At 34.7% G+C, this 18,501-nt stretch overlaps 1 protein-coding gene across 4 annotated transcripts in view; it reads right to left on the reverse strand.

Moving 5' to 3' along the window:
* Positions 1-399: 399 nt before the first annotated feature.
* LOC121313492 (transcription initiation factor TFIID subunit 4-like) overlaps positions 400-18,501 on the reverse strand; it is a 68,590-nt gene continuing 50,488 nt past the window's right edge. For 2 of the 4 annotated variants that reach the window (XM_041246103.1, XM_041246102.1), the window contains 4 exons: positions 18,302-18,427; positions 17,647-17,703; positions 16,317-16,436; positions 400-1,519 (listed from right to left, as the gene is read on the reverse strand). In XM_041246103.1, the coding sequence (XP_041102037.1) occupies positions 1,355-1,519; positions 16,317-16,436; positions 17,647-17,703; positions 18,302-18,427 (468 nt within the window). In that variant the 3' untranslated portion in view covers positions 400-1,354. Of the gene's footprint in view, positions 1,520-16,316; positions 16,437-17,646; positions 17,704-18,301; positions 18,428-18,501 lie in introns of those variants that run through there. The other 2 variants (XR_005950001.1, XM_041246104.1) reach the window with 1 other exon arrangement.

Below are 18,501 nucleotides of genomic sequence, written 5' to 3' on the forward strand. Positions count from 1 at the left end.
CAGGTTTGACAAGTGGAGAGAGGCGCTATACATGAAAGAAGGAATCAAGGCAGCCTGCTGATCGATCAGTGGGTTGCAGCAGCGAGGAGACATTGGGCATATGAAGTTGGGGAGAACTATTTCTTTTTTAAACAAAATTGTAAGTTTAACAAACAGTAGTTCAAAAATACAAAACAAATTGCCTTGTGATTAGTGGAACTAATCAAGCTGCATTTCACAATGTCACACTTACAACAGTGCAAAGAAATATTTCAATTATCCTGTGTTGACACAGGGAAAACTGACAAATAAAAAAAAATCTGAAATATTTCTCTCAAGAACAGTTAGGATTTAATAAGCCCTTCAGTATACTGCCCAAGACTTCCCAAGCTGAGTCCTTGTCCCCAGGGTAGTATAATAATAATAATAATAATAATAATAATAATAATAATAATAATGATGATGCTATCATTCAGAGAGAGGATCACCCATTTAAATGATAGTTATACATTGAAAAAATAAACCTTTAAATCACATAACCTATGTCAGAACTTGTGAGGTTTACAGCACTATTTATTTTCCAGTAAATGTTTTTAATATGTAAGGCTCTACAGTGATTACAGTATAGATGAAAGCAGATCAGAGGTTGCTAAACAGTAAATAAATGTCTTTATTACATCTAATTAATTTTCATTTGTAAGACTAAACATACACAGACACACACAGAAATGTAATCCACCCCTGGTCATTCTAGTAGTTAGATCACCTCCTCATTGGCAGATCTTCTGAGGTGTTGCTTTCTAAAGACTGTAAATTTGTAGGTTTGGATCATTGAACATATAGGTCAGTTAAGACCACTCATAGAACTGAAATCTGTATGTCTGCATGTATAATGGCTTAAAATAAATGAGGCCAATACAAACAAAATTCATACAGAAATACTGGAATTCCTCTTTATTTCTTTTTCAAACTTATCTAGTTTTTTTCTAGGCCATCCTGCATTATTATATGACAGATGAAAAACTAGGCATGGCATCTTCAAATGAACATTCTACAAACACCACAATAATAAGTGCTGAACTTTCAAATGAATTTAGAACAAATTAGTTTAAATCTGCTTATATTTGCTGATTTGACTGAAAAAACATTCCATGTAAATAATAAATGATGATGTAAATCTCTAGAAGAAAATGCACTACAATAAATGGAGCACAAACATTCCTTTGCAATACAAAGTATTTATATTAAAAGAAAAAAAAAAAACCTGATTGTAAACTAGATACAATGTTCCACAAATAGTTTCTGAAATATACTTCAGAATAGTGCAGTAAAGGATTTCAGCTTCAGAAATTGTCCAAAATACTGAAGTGAATAACTATTTGAGGAAGGCACGATACAAGGTGATTGATTGCCTCGTGGCTTGCTCCTGTTCCATGCAGAAGATGAGGTCCTTGAGACTGGCACGGGTTGTCCTTAGACGTGAGAACTGCTTTGGAATCGCTGACTGAGAGGCACCAGTAACATCTCCGATGCCAACTGTCTATAGAAAGAGAAAAAAAAAAAACATTTCAGCATTACAGGTATAACAAATATCTGTGTCTCTGTATTAAAAATGAAAATCCAATGAAGCCTAATGTAACATAACAAGCAACACACTGGACCAGATCAACAACTCTGATGCTCCAGTACAAAGTTCACAGTTTGAATATGAAAGAAAACACACAACGGTGCATTTTTTCAAAACTATTGAATAAAATGGGATTAGGGGTATTTGCATGAAACCAGTATGTTTTGTAATACTGTATTTTGGTAATATCTTCTGATAGTACACTACAAGAAGCAGCTGTGGCCCATATACAGCAGTCATTTTCACAACACTACTTTATAAACAGAAGGGCAGCATCCGACAGAAAAAAAATGATCCCTAATCTGGCATTGCAATAACCTAACCGCATCTCCACTTTAAACATGCTCCTCTATAGCAAGGTTACTTCCAGCAGACTATAACATTACAATGATTATAATTTAATAAACTACCCAACAAACTCAAACTAGGACCAAGCAAGAATAGATAACACTCATACTCAGACCTCATTTTTGGTTGTTTATTACACAGTGGCACCTCTTCTAAGTTACTTCCAAGGTCTATTGAAAATTTGAAGCAGCAAATAGTAGAGCTGTATAGTAGAGCTGACAGACCTGTCACCCTGAGGCCACAGCTCCCCTCTTTAGACTCTTGACAGCACTTATTTTAACATACATGCACAGTACTTAAAAACACAGACATGGACAAAATACTGTTGAAAGATCCACACTTCTGAACTGTGGAAACTGGGGTGCTTTATCTGCTTGAAGATGATGAGTTTGCCAACTCTTCTTTCCTAGAAACTCCCCATAACCACACTTCCAAAGATTCAGGCCCTCCTTCAGCCTTTTGGGGATTGCATATTTTAGCCTTCAGCACACAAACAAAGTTTAGGCACAAATACTGCAAGGCCATCCGGGTAACCTATTTTAAAGGCTTTGGGTAATAACTGCAGTTTATAAAGGCAAAAAGGAGCCCTTCATTTCCATACTGTACTTACAAGCCTCAAGGGAGACAATTAAATAAACCGAGATTTAGAAAGTAATTAAACAAAACGAATACTAAATATTCCGCATTTACACGTACCTAATTCTTTAACTGCTTTAAAATAACATGGTGTCAACTTAACGTTGACAGCAGTGTCGAGATTAAGGAAAGACTTGTATCCATTCAGATTTCTTTCACTGGCCTTTCATCATCGAACAATGTTGATACTTAAACCCTTTTGTACAAAGTTGTACATTGTTATGGTGAGAATTTCAGCACAGAAAAATGCATGCATCTGCCACTGAACTCCTAAAATTATATTACTTAAATGACAGTTTATTAGCACTTGCTAATATAATTAAAATAAAGACAACAGCTTCAAGGAGTGTATGTCTAAAACAGCACACACGTGTCTGAAAGCACTGTATCCAGTATGATGCTAAAACTAGATTCCTTCCTTACTAACCAAGTATGCCATCTTGACATTAACTTACTTTGCTTGAGGGAAGGCCTAATCATCCCTTCTGCTTATAAATGTGTCATGACAAACCTGATCTGATCTAAGACTCTAGCAAGCCACTCCACTTTACCCTTTGTCTTCAACAGCACATACATATAAACACTGAAATATCGGCATCGGTGGGGAAGACACTGGAACTTAAAATTAAATAAACAGTACTTTGGTATCATTGGTGCTGGGAATAGAAGCCTGCCGTTCAATCCCTCAGGCTGGCAAATATTCCATGATTATTTAGAGTGGAGAAAAAAACTCCCTTCTAACTTATGAATAATACAATATTCGTAGCGTTGGTTTGAAGTTTCCTTTGCTGTGTATTTTGATATACTACAGATACATACTGACCGATTCAATGAACCTTCTATAATCTCAGGGCCGACTTGGTCTTCTTTATTTCATTAATCCATAACAGGCACCAACATCAAACATTCAAAGTCACTCAGCGGATAAAAAATATAAAACTTAATAAGTTAATCCCCCTTGTAGATAACTGGACTTTGTTACATTCACAGACAGAAAAAAATACACCCAATTACACTTTAGTTACAAATGATGTATAGTTATACATGATGCAGTATGTTTTAATGATAACATTTTATATTAATCTACAATGATATATATATATATATATATATATATATATATATATATATATATATATATATAGAGATATATATATATTATATGTATATTAATATAAAATGTTATCATTAAAAACATACTGCAAAACATACTGCATCATGTATAACTGTGCCATAAATTTGAAATATGTGGCATAAATCACATGCAAGATTATTGAAGAGTTTGGCGCCTGGCACCTTTCAGATTGTAGACCCTGAATTCTATGTAGAAGCATATGGTACTAAATTGATAAAATGGCACTTTCATAAAACATTTCATTAGCAATATAGCACTCAGGAGGGCTACCCAGAGATAAGAACATCCCAAAGGAGACTAGAGCTACTTGTCTATGCCTCGTACCTCATTACACCCTTGAGGGCTTGGTTATCTCAGGATATCCCACACCAAGCCTGCCATGTTCCTTAAAATTGCCTGCAGACAGGAATACAGGAATAGAGTCTTCACCACATGTGACTTATCAGTCTTTCCCCGCTGGTGGGGAAAACATCTGATATCTCAATCCAATGCATTTTTTATTATTACCCCCCCCCCCCCCCCCCCCCATCAATACAGTATATAGTTTCCAATACATACACACAGTATACAAAGACCCACACACTTACAGCATCGTTCAGAGCTGTCCTTTCGGCATCATTTGTTTTTATATCTGGACATGTTTCTTCCAAAAATTGAAAATCTACTTCTCAATCTGACTAAAAAGAACCAACAGAACTGAAGTCAATGTCAATTGGATTACATAGCAAGCATACTTATATCTACTACAAATAATTTCATTATCACAGTATGGTGAACTGCTGAATGTACCAAAAATGTAAAATCCTGTGCAGGTTTTTGGTGTTGGGGGGCTATTTGTTACCTGTTAAGACTGCTTGCTTATTAGTTATCTTCATGGTGGGATAGAAACAGACAATGCACAAAACCAGCAGGTTTCAAACAAATTAGCAGGTCTGACATTAATTTAAATATCAACATGATCAGTACAACACAATGAGCAAAAAATGTAATGACAGTTCAAAATACTGTAATAAAAAGTAGTGCCCTTTTCCTACATATACAGCAATATCGGCCAACTTATTTGCCTGACTGAATACGGCTCTGTTATACATTATGAGAGCCAGATAACTAAGAACAACCTCAACCCCCCCACAAAGCAACCTATGATTAGTACAGTGAAAAGGGCACTGTTGTCCTGATCCTACACAGAAGGTCACAGTTCAAAGCAGTCACATGACAGCCCTGGGGGATCTAGGGAAAAGACTTATCCGCAGTGCAGCTGCCAGCTCAGGGTTGAAAAGGAGGTCAATTCAACAGGATGCAATGGAAGGGCCCGAGGCAATGTTCTAAATGAAACAAAACTCCCAGAGGATTCACAGTAACCCAACAGCGACGTCCTTTATAATTCTCAGGAACGAGGGAGGTGAAAGTATGCTTTTTATGTAGTCATTAGCCTAGGAACCTTTTATAAAAAAAATAAAAAAAATCCCCTCCAGTAATGTTCAGCACTAAAATCCTTCACCTTCATCTTGCAAAAAAAAAAAAAATAGCCTTCTATCCTCTCTCTCTCTCTGCTTTTAATGGAGAATTTTCATGAGTTGTCAAAAGAAGCTGATATTCTGATAAAAACTAGCAAATTTACTTTTCAGATTTTTTTTTTTTCCCTAAAAAAATGCCAGGTTTTCAGAATGGGATCCAGCAGCCATGTGGAGAGGGGAAAAAACAGCAGACGTACGCAAGCTAAAGTGAAATAGCTCATTAAACAAAAAAAACCTGAAGTGAAACCCTCTGGGCACAAATCTCATTAACAAGTCTCGATTTTATCTTTCAGTATGTTTATGTGAAGTGCTTCAGTTAAAACATTCACCTTATTTTTACATTAAGCAAAAGCACAGGGAACTCTGGGTATACTGCTACTGCTGTCACTTTGTATGCATCTTTCACACCACACACAATATATAAATGTTTTTAAAAACAGCAAAACATATATACTGTGGCCATTTAAACAAATGAAAAAAAAAAAAAAAAAAAAACACAACTCATGTTACTGTACAGTATAAAAGTGGCCCTATAGGGATGCTCGCCCTACATCAAGGTAATTTACCATGTTGACAATTAACGCTGTATAAAGATAAGAGCTGCCGTATGCTACAATACACCACATGATTTTCTAAAAAAAATTTTTTAGCTGAAAACATGTATGAGAATATCTTGACACACAACTCTAAATGACAGTAACCAAGGACCAATCGGATATTCTGTTTGTATTTCGTACACAATGCCCCTGAACTCAAACTAAATGCACAGAATTATTACACTTGTGGTCAGTATATATTTTTCAAGATAATGTTTTATTGATGGGCTTTGTTTAAAGCTTGGAACATTACCTTTTTGCAGCATTGAAGCAATGCAAGTACCACAGTTAAGAACACTGGGCTGAATATGGCACTGACATTACCAGCCTTTAACTTGTTTTACATAAACAAAAACACCAGAAGTACAAATTCAATTCACTGTCAATGCTTTTAAGGAGCCAGTATCTTGTTCATACAAAATACGACAAGCAGATGTGTAAACTAGACTATCTTTTATATTACATTTTGCATATATTTATCCTTTTAATCTCAACTGTGGTCAGGACCACAGGTGTTGAACACGTACCTCTTAATAAAAAATCATCAGATGTTTATAACAACCATGACTTATATCGTTACATCAGTCATTTTAGAAAGAAGGTACATTTTGATTCCTACAATCTTTTGCAAGCAAGTCAGCATTATTTCCAGTTGCATTTTGATGAGTGGAATTTCATTTCCGGGATGCAAATTAAAAATGCACGAAGGACTCGCTCAGATAACCCAACAAGGATGTGGTTCTCTCCGAACTGAGAAAATGAGAGAATGGCAACACAGCACGTAAACTTCAAGGTAAGGTAAAATTGGTTAACATTAAAAAAGAATGCATGGACAACACTATGAAGGTTTAACTACCTGTATGATACTGGATGTTTGAAGAAATATGGCTGCACATGGGATTGAAATAGACATACTTTTTTTATTTGTTTATTTGACTCCAATGAAAATAAACAAATGATACAAACCTGACCTCTGATTTCAACCAAAACTTATTTCAATGATAGCGGCATGTATGTTTGGCACATTGCACAGTACACACACATACTACCGTAAAAAAAGTCTAGACAGGTACCAGACTTCAGAGGATAACATGCCCAAAATGTATGCAAAAATTATACCGAAGTTAAGCCTTTAGAGGTGGTGGATTAGACATGTTTTACTGTAAAATCCACATTTTTTAATTTGATGTCTATATAAATTAATGCTGGGACGAACACATGATTTTTATGTTCGGATATTCGCTCAATTTAATTTCTTCATTTTCAAAAACTAATAAAAGCCATTATATTGCTCAGAACGCAGGCAGAGACAGCATAGCAGCAGGGGCAGGGGGGCGTGGCTGTGGACCCTGTGTCTGTGCCTTTATTTTACAGCAAGAACTTACAATGTGTAACACGTTAAAATAGAACAACATCCCCAGGAGTAAAGAACACGTAGTGTAGGCCTTATTTTACCCCAGTGAATTAACTACAAAACAAAGAATAATAAATAGCAGATCAAGTTAAACTTTGTTTTGTTCATTCCCCATATAAATAGTACATAAAGTTGACACTGCATTTTATTTATTTATTTATTTATTTTTATTTATTCCTTGCCATTGCCGTTTCTTCACAGTAAACTGTGGCCATAGACACGTTTTCATAAAGTAATAACATGAGGTTTACGTGTGCCTTTTTGTAGCTGAACAAACAAACGAAAACTGAAATTTAGCATTCAAATAAAACAAACGTGGATATGGCGTTGCAAAATGCAAGGGGAAAAAAGGGTTCTCGTTTATTACATTTCACAGAACAGAAAATCGCAACAAAAGATATACACACTATATATAAAAACCACTACACAACATTTCCAGCAAGTTGGACATTGCTTAAGCGAGGCATTTCAGAATGACGTGCTTGCCTTTTTATGTGCAATGAGATTCTGACTCGCTCTAAAGCAGCTCAACACTTTTTTGACCCAGATGGCTTTCCATAGAGATCACTATGTGTGTGCGAGCATAATCGGTTTGTTTATTTTTTGCTGTCTAAAAGTTTTAAATAGAGGCTCATGAGCTGCTGTGTTGATCCTGTACAGAGCTCTTTTTCATTTGCCACTTTTGAAACTGTCGCACAACTTCTGGTGAGGCGGTAAATAAGTGCAAGGTATTTTTCTCATTTCTAGCGAATACGAACATCTGATTTTTGTATCTGAGTACGTCAAAAAATATTTGTTTGAATATTCGGTTATTTGTCCCAGCACTAATATAAACAGAATACCCTTTGTGACAATTTAGCCAGTAAATTCTGACAGTAGTACCACAGCCAAGAAACCATATCAGATTTTTAGTAAAGTAGCTCTAATTTATTCAACTGCCAAATGATTTTGACAACTGTGTAATATTTTTGAAATAATCCAGTATTTGCTAGAGAACTGCAGATGCCATCTTTAGGTTTATTCACTACCTCAATATGTATTTACAGGTGCACTGGCAGGCTCATAGGCTTATTAACAGATTTCAAGCTGTGCTTGGGCAAACTTCAGGGATCTCAAAAACTGCCCATCTATTATCCTAAATCATTCATTTGCTCTTTGTTCAAGCGACTAAATTGCATAAAGATATGGAAATAAAATAAGTATATTTTAAAATGGCTATCAGTATCCACACCATACTCTAATTCCACAAAGTTTACAGTTTTAATACATTTATAGTATTTATGAAAAAAAAAACATGTAAAAAATTTTTAAAAAAGAGATATCTGTGTGCATTGTGTAAAAATGAATTTAATTTAAAAGCAGTTTTGGGAATTATGTTTGCTTATCTTTAATTCAAACAATATCAACAAAATATAAAAAAAAAAAAAAAAAAAAAAAAAAATCAGATTTAATTCATGTGGCAAAAGAGCAGCTAAGAAAATGTTGTTAAACGAGGGGATGGCAACCTTATTGCTGGCAAGCACACATAAAATAGTTTAACACTCATTTCTTAAAAAAAAAAAAAAAAAAAAGCAGACACAAGGCGATTACCTCAAAATATATTAGACGGAAACAGCTTTAGCCACTATTATCTCATTCTAATGTGGATTGGTTTATTCCGTGTCATTAGATCACATATTTCATCTTTACCTTAAGGTTACATGAGAATACGAGTGCGGATTTACACTGGAATATTGTGCTTTGTGTTTTTACACTAAACCTGTCTGGCCCCTAGCAATGTTCTCCAAAAACGTCATCTACATTTATCTACGGCTTGTGTCTTCCTAAGTTATTCTGTTTTTTTTTTTTAAGATTAAAAATGTTATGCCTAGAGTCACAGTGTGCCATTTCCTTTTTTTTTTTTTTTTTTTTTTTTTTAGCACTGTAATCAGACAGATCTCTGAGTTTGTAATCATGTGTGGCAAATACCAGATATCATGACACTGACTCTGGTAATTTGTCAAACAATTTCACAGATTGCTTTCAATTACTCTGTGATGTGATAAAATGAGAGTTAGTAAGTACACATTCTAACAGGTATGCCAGGTTACCAACTTTTTTTTTTTTTTTTTTTTTACAATCGTTTTCTAAAGAAAGAGCATGTCGAACTAATACTATTAAGTGGAATGATATGACAACCACAATTTTAAACAACCACCACTTAAAAGGCACACACAGTACATTCTGCTGTCTGTGTACTCATCATTGGAAGCCATTATCTCAAAGTCAACAGAGGGATCAGGAAATGCTGAACAATAATTCTTACAAAAAAAGAAAGTAGTAGGCAAGCCATCACTGATTACACAGTACAGCATATCTGGAGCGGTTTTAGTGACTTGCTAATTGGAAGATTGTTGAGTGACCTTGACTTTTACTGGCAGTTTGGAAACCATGTTGAAGGTATTTATCTATATGGTCATGCTCCAAAAGGGATGAAATAATCTCTTCCACATTAGCCAATAATCCATTATATTAGGGTGTGCTTAATATGAATATGATTGTGGCTTTTTTTTTTTTTCTATTAGGAAAGTGGGTTTATAATTTTGTACCATTCTGAAGGTATTACATTTAACCACAAGCCAAAACCACACAATGATGTTCGGTATCACTTAGTGTGTGTCTCAAACAGCCATTGGATACTCAGAGTCCATTAAAAGTAATTAAGTACCAACAGTGATTACATTCTTTATTCCCACTCAAAACATTTACAATTTATGAACAACACTTCATAGTATTCTCTTCACATCATCAGTGATGAATCTATACTGTATTTTATTTTACTTGCAAACTGCAAGCCCTGAAGGCATGGAAGTATTCAATAATCATCAATTACCATACCTGTGACAAAAGCTCCAGCTATTTTTTTTATTTTTTTTAAACCTGTTTTATATGTGACATGTCATGCGCACTAGGCTCTGCCTAATTCATGTATTCCAACTTCTATCATTAATCATTCTTTTACAGTATCTTGTTTATTGTGTGTGTACTCCCTTGCTCACTCTTGCCATTTTAACATTCCCCCCCATCTCTTCAATATATCTGCATCCACAACTCTCCAATAAATTAAGGTGTTTGTTATAAAGCAATGCTGTTGCTATCTATAATACCTCAGGACAATTTCACAGCTTAATGTTCCAGGACATGGCAATGCAGCTCTTTGGGTACCTGCTGCTCCTACAGTTATATTTACATTTTAAATAACATTTACGCTGATAAAACATAATAAAAGGCCACCAATCTAACTAGAAGGCCGTTTGTCTTACACTGCAAATCACACCAGTGAGTTGTGCTCACAGTGTTATGTATCAGTGTCTTCAATTGTTAAAGCTATTTATTTTTAGTGTTTCCACATATCTTACCATTAATGGTGTACTCAATTGGTGGATATTAGCATTGTATATCTGTCAGGCAAAAAATCTATTAGTTTGGCAATGGATTTTCAATTCAGTTTTGTAAGCACTGGGCCACATAAAGTATAGTTTGATACACTGCATAAATAGAGGGATGCCAATGTCAAATCGAACACCTGTGGAATTGTGTTTCAGTCCAACTTGCTTGCCAGGGAGGCACAAAGCAATATTAACTTCATTGCCAGAGGCATTCACTCAGGTTTCTCGCTGAATCAGCTTGCCTCAAAACAGTATGGAAATTCAGTAAGGGATTCAGTCACCATTATACCAGCCATTAAATAATTGATAGCTGCCAAAAAGGGTTGACAAAGCAAACGGGTACAGATGTTGAGTCAAATATACAGAAAGAAACTCTAGAATAAAACTAGCTGGAAAAACAAAACAAAAAACAATGTTGTTGTTATATGTATAAAGTTTCCAGTGTGTACCATTTCATAATTCCCTTATACCTGTGAAATGCACAAAAAAAGTTTGTAAAACTTTTAAACACTGAGAAAAAAAAAATTGTAATTCAGCTCCACCAATGTATTTTTCACATGTAAAAATTGGACAAGAAAAAGTAATAAATAAATAAAAAGAAACATTTTCAAAAGCATGAGTTCAGTCTGCTTCACGTGCACCACTTGATGAAAGTCCCAACAGAGAAAAATGTAGAAATGTAACCATTACCATATGGCAGACTTGTAGGACTCGAGTCCGGGACTCAGACTCAAGTTGCATTTTTCATGACTCGAACTCGGACTGGAGTCAAGGCTGCAAAGGACTCTGTGACTCGTACTTGGACTCGAAGATATTAACGAGGGGTCCTTTTTTATTTTCTATTACACAAGTAATACCCATCAACAAAACATTATCCAATCACTGGTTAGTCCTATTGTAGCCAATCATAGTTTGCAGCCAGTCACAGTAAGAATACGAAACTGGAAGAAAGTTAGGTTGTAGCATAAACCCCACCCCTCCCACACACACACAAATCCAATTGAAACCATGGCAGACCAAGTTTGTTTTCTCTTTTGCAATAAGTTTTATAAGGAATAAATCATGTCAGCATGGTAAACAAGTAAGTAATTACGTGGATTTTAACAAGCCTTTTAAACTTTAGTTTTTTAAGCACTGCAGAAATACATTTCTAAAACTGCCTTCTTGAAAAATATGTAATTAGATTTTGCTGAGCTCCCGGAACCTCTGTAAAAAAATTCATTTGTTTGCACTGAAAACAATAGAACACTGGTCACCTTAATAATTTTGAGTTTACTGAAAACAAAAATGAATGAAAAAAGTATTATCATACAGGTTACAATCATACTTCGATCTTCTTAATTCACATCAGGAAGTCGCTGTGTGATTAAATATTCTCTGCTTTGCTTCTAATCTCCACTCGTTCCCAGCACACACCATCACTGTTTGCATGCAACGTCAGTGAATTCACCTTGCAAATTAAGTGTAAAACTAGGCACTAAAGTCTCAAATCAAAAATGATCTACTGTCAAACAGGCAGATCTATCAGACTGATATGACAGAAGGACTCATTGATAGCAAAAAAAAAGAATGACAGAATAATTTAATACACTTCATTTACCAAAATGAAAATAGTTTATTATGGATGCAGGAAAAACACATTAACAATACACTGTGCAGCGTCAATGTAGACATCTGTCTGTATGAACTTAATTTTTTTATTCCATTATGAATTTACACAAAGGGAAATACATAAAGACAATATGTTTTTGTGTAAAAGAAAAGATAAAAAATACATTACCTGAAATCAAATGAAGTGATGCACATTTTTTTTAAATGCACCATTGTATTACAGACTTAAAGTGCAAATGCAATGAATGTGAAACAGGGGTAGATTAGGGCTGTCACAATTAAAATTGAAAATCGATTTTTTTATCGATTTTAATATTTTTTTTTGCCTAAATCGATTTAAATGTTAGAAAATCAATTGTCTATTTAGGCTTGGTAAGGCAGGATGTTTAAGAAACACATAAAAACTCTCCCAAGCTAGTTGCTTCCTATTTACCCGTGTGATCGTTTAAACCTATTTCTCATTGGATGGAGCTATGAACACCCCATAATTCCAAGCGAGTTACATTTGTGCAAGGACAGTGCAGAATAAACAAAAAAACGAGAGAAGTTAAAACACGGCTTGAGTGGTGGAAAAAATCAAAAAGGTTACATACTCACATCTTGCTAAATGTGCCATAAAATTAAAACCTAAGTGTGCCGAGTACGCCTGTTCATTCCGAGCAGGTTTTTTTTCTGCAGCTAGAAATATTGTAAATAAAAAGCGAGCTGCCTTAGATCCAGATTAGGTTGACAGTCTTGTGTTTCTAACTAGCAATTTGTGAAGTAAAATAACACACAGAGAGCCAAAACTTCAAAATGATTATCTTGTTTTCTATGTTGGACATTTCACCATAGTGTTTATATTTGTAAATGAACACTGATACTTAAACAGAATTGTTTGTTTCAGACTTCTGTTTCTGTAGGCTACTATTGTGCTGTACTGCAGTTGGATATTTAAAAATAAAAGTGCATTTTTTGTAGCTGGATTTTACGATGCCCTGTTTTTTGAGGTCTTTATACACACTAGAGAGGTCATTTTTATTTCCTGGACAGAAGACTGAAAAGGTAAGCATTTAAATTGATAATTTATCAATCAATTTGATTTTTTCGATGGCACTGACAGCCCTAGGGTATATGTACCAAAGCACTGCACCTCTCGCAACAGTTGACAACGAGTTGTACGAAACATACGTAAAACTGTTAGCAACTTTTTAGGGAATGCTTTGCGGCAGCAGTATTTCTTTGTGGTTCAACCTTGGATGAATATGTAATTATGGGCGATCCTGCATAAATTTGCAAAAAGGGGACGGGATAGTGCAAATGAGGGTTCACAAATATTATAATAATGACTGAAGCTGCAGACAATTGCGACACTTACAATTGCATCAGTTTGTTAAGAACTTTTGAAAGCATGTTTTCAATAGTCGCAATTGTTGCTGGCATTTCCCAGTGCGCTTTTTCTTGTGCGTTGGCAGTAATGCTCAATGCATTTTCAGTAACTCATTTTCACTAAAGTCAGGGTGTACTTACAAGCCTTGAAAACAAATTTATATAACATTTCTGGTTTGCCCAGCGTTGGGAGCAATAGACTCCACACATATGCAACTAACCCCTCCAGCTCATTCTCAGCATCTGTATACGACCATGATGTATGTTTTCATTGTCTAGGCTACTAAGTAGGCCAGGTTAAAAACAATAACAATTAAAATAAAATAAAAAATACCCTAAAATCATTTAGTTTCAATTTAAAAGAATCTTTTATTCGCATTGTACACCAATGTGTACAATACAGCAGCATGATTTATTCTGTGTTACCAGTAGGGTAAAGTGAAAAGATAAAGTGCAATAGGTATTGTACACTGTATAGGCCCACTGTACAGATTTATAATGGGTAGCCTACCCATAACACATTAGTGCTATTTCAGCGAAATGATTTATAATTTAAAATACATTGAGAACTATAAATGTATGTGTGTGCGATTTTATTGTATTGCTTTTAAAGCCAAAACCTACTGTATGATTATGAAAAGCTTTTTGGGGGTGAAGGTTGGGGCACCACTATAGAATCTGATGGGATTAAACTACCTTTCATTTTTTACATATATAACAGTATTAAAATAGATAAAATGAATATGGAACAGAAAGCATTGTATAGAGGATATTTACCTATTAACACAAATGTTATTTTGATTCTTGCAACCTGCATGTATAGACATTATCCTTCGGCCTCCCTCTGCTGCAGCAAACATCAACTCAACTCCCGCTACTCAACAATGTCGCAAGACTCTCGAAATGTAAGGTAAAAGATCTCGCTAAGAAGACACAACTAATATTTAAATTAGTATATTGCGGCTGTTTTCATTAACATATTTTCTCTTAGTACATACGACAAAATGTATACTTTGCGAATTGTCGCAACGAAAATGCAAATTGCGGTATGTTTGCACTGCAACTGACCCATCTTAGTACATCTACCCTATAATGTTTCTGTTTGCAAAACAAATAATAAAAATAATACAAAATTTACTATCTATCTAATGTCAGATTGCCAGATTTGACCCGAACTGAAGTCAAAGTAGATGCTATAGGTGAAAGTAACTTAAATTTCTTACTGGTGTAGTGTTATTTTCAGGTATGTGTTAAAGTGGTATGCAGCGCACTGCGCTTGCTCTCGGTACATTATGCTGTTTTCGGTCTTTTTTTAATGTAATTTATCATATTTTTCCACAATTTAGAAAACAGTATGCAAATATTTATCACATGCAATACATTTTTTTTTTTTTACTTGTGCAACTCTGCGGTGGACTTCTCGTGAATTTTTTTCTTTTTAGAGAAACTGATTGTCTGTTTCCAGTTTATTAAAAAAAAAAAAAAAAAAAGCATAATTAATGGTAAATGTACGTCTTTTTGACAATAGTAAAACACCCATCAAATCGCAAGTGACTGCAACACTACCAAAATCTGACAGCATGCCACTTGCAATCTGGTAAAAAACAACATCCACAAGCTTATCTATATATAGTGCTGGGACGAACACAGGATTTTCATGTTCGGACATTAGCTCATAATTTAAATATCAGTTTAGATATTTACTAGTTTCTCAGAAAGTAATAAAAGCCATTATATTGCTTTGAACACAGGCAGAGATGGCATAGCAGCAGGGCGTGGTTATGGCCCATTTATGTGTGCCTTTATATTACTCAATATATCAAAGAATACATTGTGTAGCAATACAAACAAAGGATGGCAAATAGCAGTTCAAGTTAAATGTTGTTTTGTTTATTCCCAAAATAAATAGTTCATAAAGCTGACACTGCATTTTATTTATTTTTCATCCCTTGCCATTGCTGTTTCTTCACAGTAAACCGTACCCATAGACACATTTTCAAAAAGTAATAGCATGAGGGTTACGTATGCCTTTTTGTAGCTGAACAAGCAAACAAAAAACTTAAATTTAACTTTAAACACTTCAAATAAAACAAATGTGGAATTGGAGTTGTAAATTTTGAGAAGTTCAAGTAAAGTAAGTATTTATATATATATATATATTATATATATATAGATATATAATATATATATATATATATGATGAAGAGCATCCATCCAGGATTTCTCTTAGGTCCTAAAGAGAATCACTGCATTATGACAACGCGTGACGTAATACCCCACTAGTTCTCTCCTCACGATACTCACAACATCATATATATATATATATATATATTATATATATATATATAATATATATATTAAACTATACAAAGATAAAACAGTTTTTAGGGTTTGGAATGATACTTATCTGCAGTCTTACTGTGCAAAATAAAGACAATTCAATTCACTAGCCCTCAACTTGGGATTGAATCAATGGTTTGGTTATTGTACACAATCTGTGCCATTTACAACCTGCTTACAAATATTTCACCCTGGCCCCATAAAACACACGTTTGACTGTAGGTAAGTTAAATTATTCATACATAAACACACACACACACACACACACACACACACACACACATTTTGAAAACAGTTTATGTAAATAAATTGTCTACCTCACTACCAGATCCATAACCTAAGAAGTCTAATGGTCGTTTCTTCCTTGGCCCAATGGCTGCAAGCGCTGTTCGATTTGCATCTCTCTGTTGCATCTCTGCCAATTCCAACTGCTGCATCTGTTTTTAAATAAAACAAAGAGAGTCAACATTTCTGAACAAAGGTAATGATTTTTATTTAAAAAAAAAAAAAAATACAAAATTCTGGTTACTTGTTTTAATCCAAAACAATAAATAGATTTTTTTCACCCACTTTGTTTCCTTTCAATACGTCTCACACCTCAATTGTCTTCATTATCAACTGTTCTCAGATCTTTAATCTAAGCTGTGAAGGAGTTTGACGATTTGCTCAGCAGGGAGGAGAATCTGTACGTCAAGTGAAAAAATTTCACACACACACACACACACACACACAGTCTGCGTCTGTCTCTCGTGCTCTTTCTCAGACACACACACACACACACACCCACACCCACAAACAGTCACACATACACATCTCCGTCCTTAGGTGCTTTCATTTGATTCTATTCCCCATTTGCCAAGGGGCCCAACTGAAGCAAGCTCCAATATTAGGCTCAATTAAAATAAGCTCCAATTAGTGGAGCTTTTTCTCTCTGGCAAAGAAAGTCAGGAAATGGATATTGGGAAATGTAAAAGTCAGCTACTGTGAGGAGCCAGCCAACGTAAATGAACTTATTTGTTGATTTCTACAGTTGCTATGTGGAGACCTCTGGGAGCTTAACTAGTCTAAGCTATAAAATAAAAAGCCCTACAGCTAAACATGAACTGTGTAAAAACAAGGGTTCCATCACAGAACAGAAAACTGCTGGGCCCAGAAAATTAAAAGCCAGAGGCATTTTCCATTTACGACTAAATCCCAATACCACCTTGAAGCCAAAGAATTATAAGCAGTATCAGATTTACAAAATGAACAATTATCCTGAAAAATGGTAACCTATTGCAGAATCCCCACATACTATATCTCAAAGTTTAAAAAAAAAAAAAAAAAAAAAAGCTTAATTTAGTATTAGTAATATTGTAATTATTAGTAGTATTTCTTTTTTTTAAATAAACGTTAGCCTCTGCTTTTTGTAATTTGTTTTAGGTACTGTCAAAGATAAAATAAAAGTTGCAGCAGACTGATTTTTAGAATTGTCCTTGCCTCTAGCATTTTGTGTTCTTCCCTTGGGCTGCAACAAATGGTATGCGATAGCAAAGTAAACACTGACCTAATTGTCAGGAGACTGCACACAACCCCTTCAATAAAATACAAAAACAAATATATAAAAAAAAAAAAAAAAAAACAATGCTTTGTGTGCACAGTTCTTACCTCTTTGGCTCTCTGTTTTAACCTCAATTGGTCTGGATCTTCTTTATTGGAGCAACTCTGTTAAAATTCAAACAAATAAATAAATACATAAATAAATAAATAAATAAATAAACAAACGTTGCCGCTCTTTCTAAATATTTATTAAACATAACAGCCCTGCAGCAGAGCTTTTGAGACACTATAGAAATGGGTAATACACAAGCACTTCCCAGCATTGCCTGGCTTTGCGATGGCCCTGAGGAAGTTCAAACTAAAAGTAATTGTTAATACTGTCAATCAGGTCAAATCAATGCAAGACCCCGTAAGGTCTGTTTCTGCAAATAATAAAAGACAGTCAAGTTGGAGAAGACATTAACACTTGTTACCATGTCGGGCGATGGTTTAGACCCATACACTAAGCTTAAGACAGTTAAAGGCTTACAAAAGCAGCCCCATTTGCATCTATTGTGAATTACTAAGGTTGTTTTACCTCGTTTCCACTAGGGAAACGCATCATCTTCTCCATAAACAAAATAAAAATAAATAAATCTTGTTTACATAAATTTGGCATTGGTAAGAAGGAAATAAGGAAGGGAGTGTTCTGGCGAGTCAGGTAGCAATGTTAAAATGTATACATGCTTAAGGGTTGAAGAAAAAATAAAATTGTCCTTTTTACCTTTGCAACACGTAGCAACATTTCTCTCTCTTCTTCATCTTTTCTTTGTTTTTCCACACGATCAAGCTGCTCAAAGAACTTCAGCTGAGATCGAGTGTCATTCAGCAGTAAGTTTCTACTATCATCCTGAAATGAAATTGTTTAAAAAAAAAAAAAAAAAAAACCTATCAAGATATTGTACATTAATTTAATCGTTTTGT

This window comes from Polyodon spathula, chromosome 3 (assembly GCF_017654505.1).
Source record: "Polyodon spathula isolate WHYD16114869_AA chromosome 3, ASM1765450v1, whole genome shotgun sequence".
Classification (NCBI taxonomy): Eukaryota; Metazoa; Chordata; class Actinopteri; order Acipenseriformes; family Polyodontidae; genus Polyodon; species Polyodon spathula.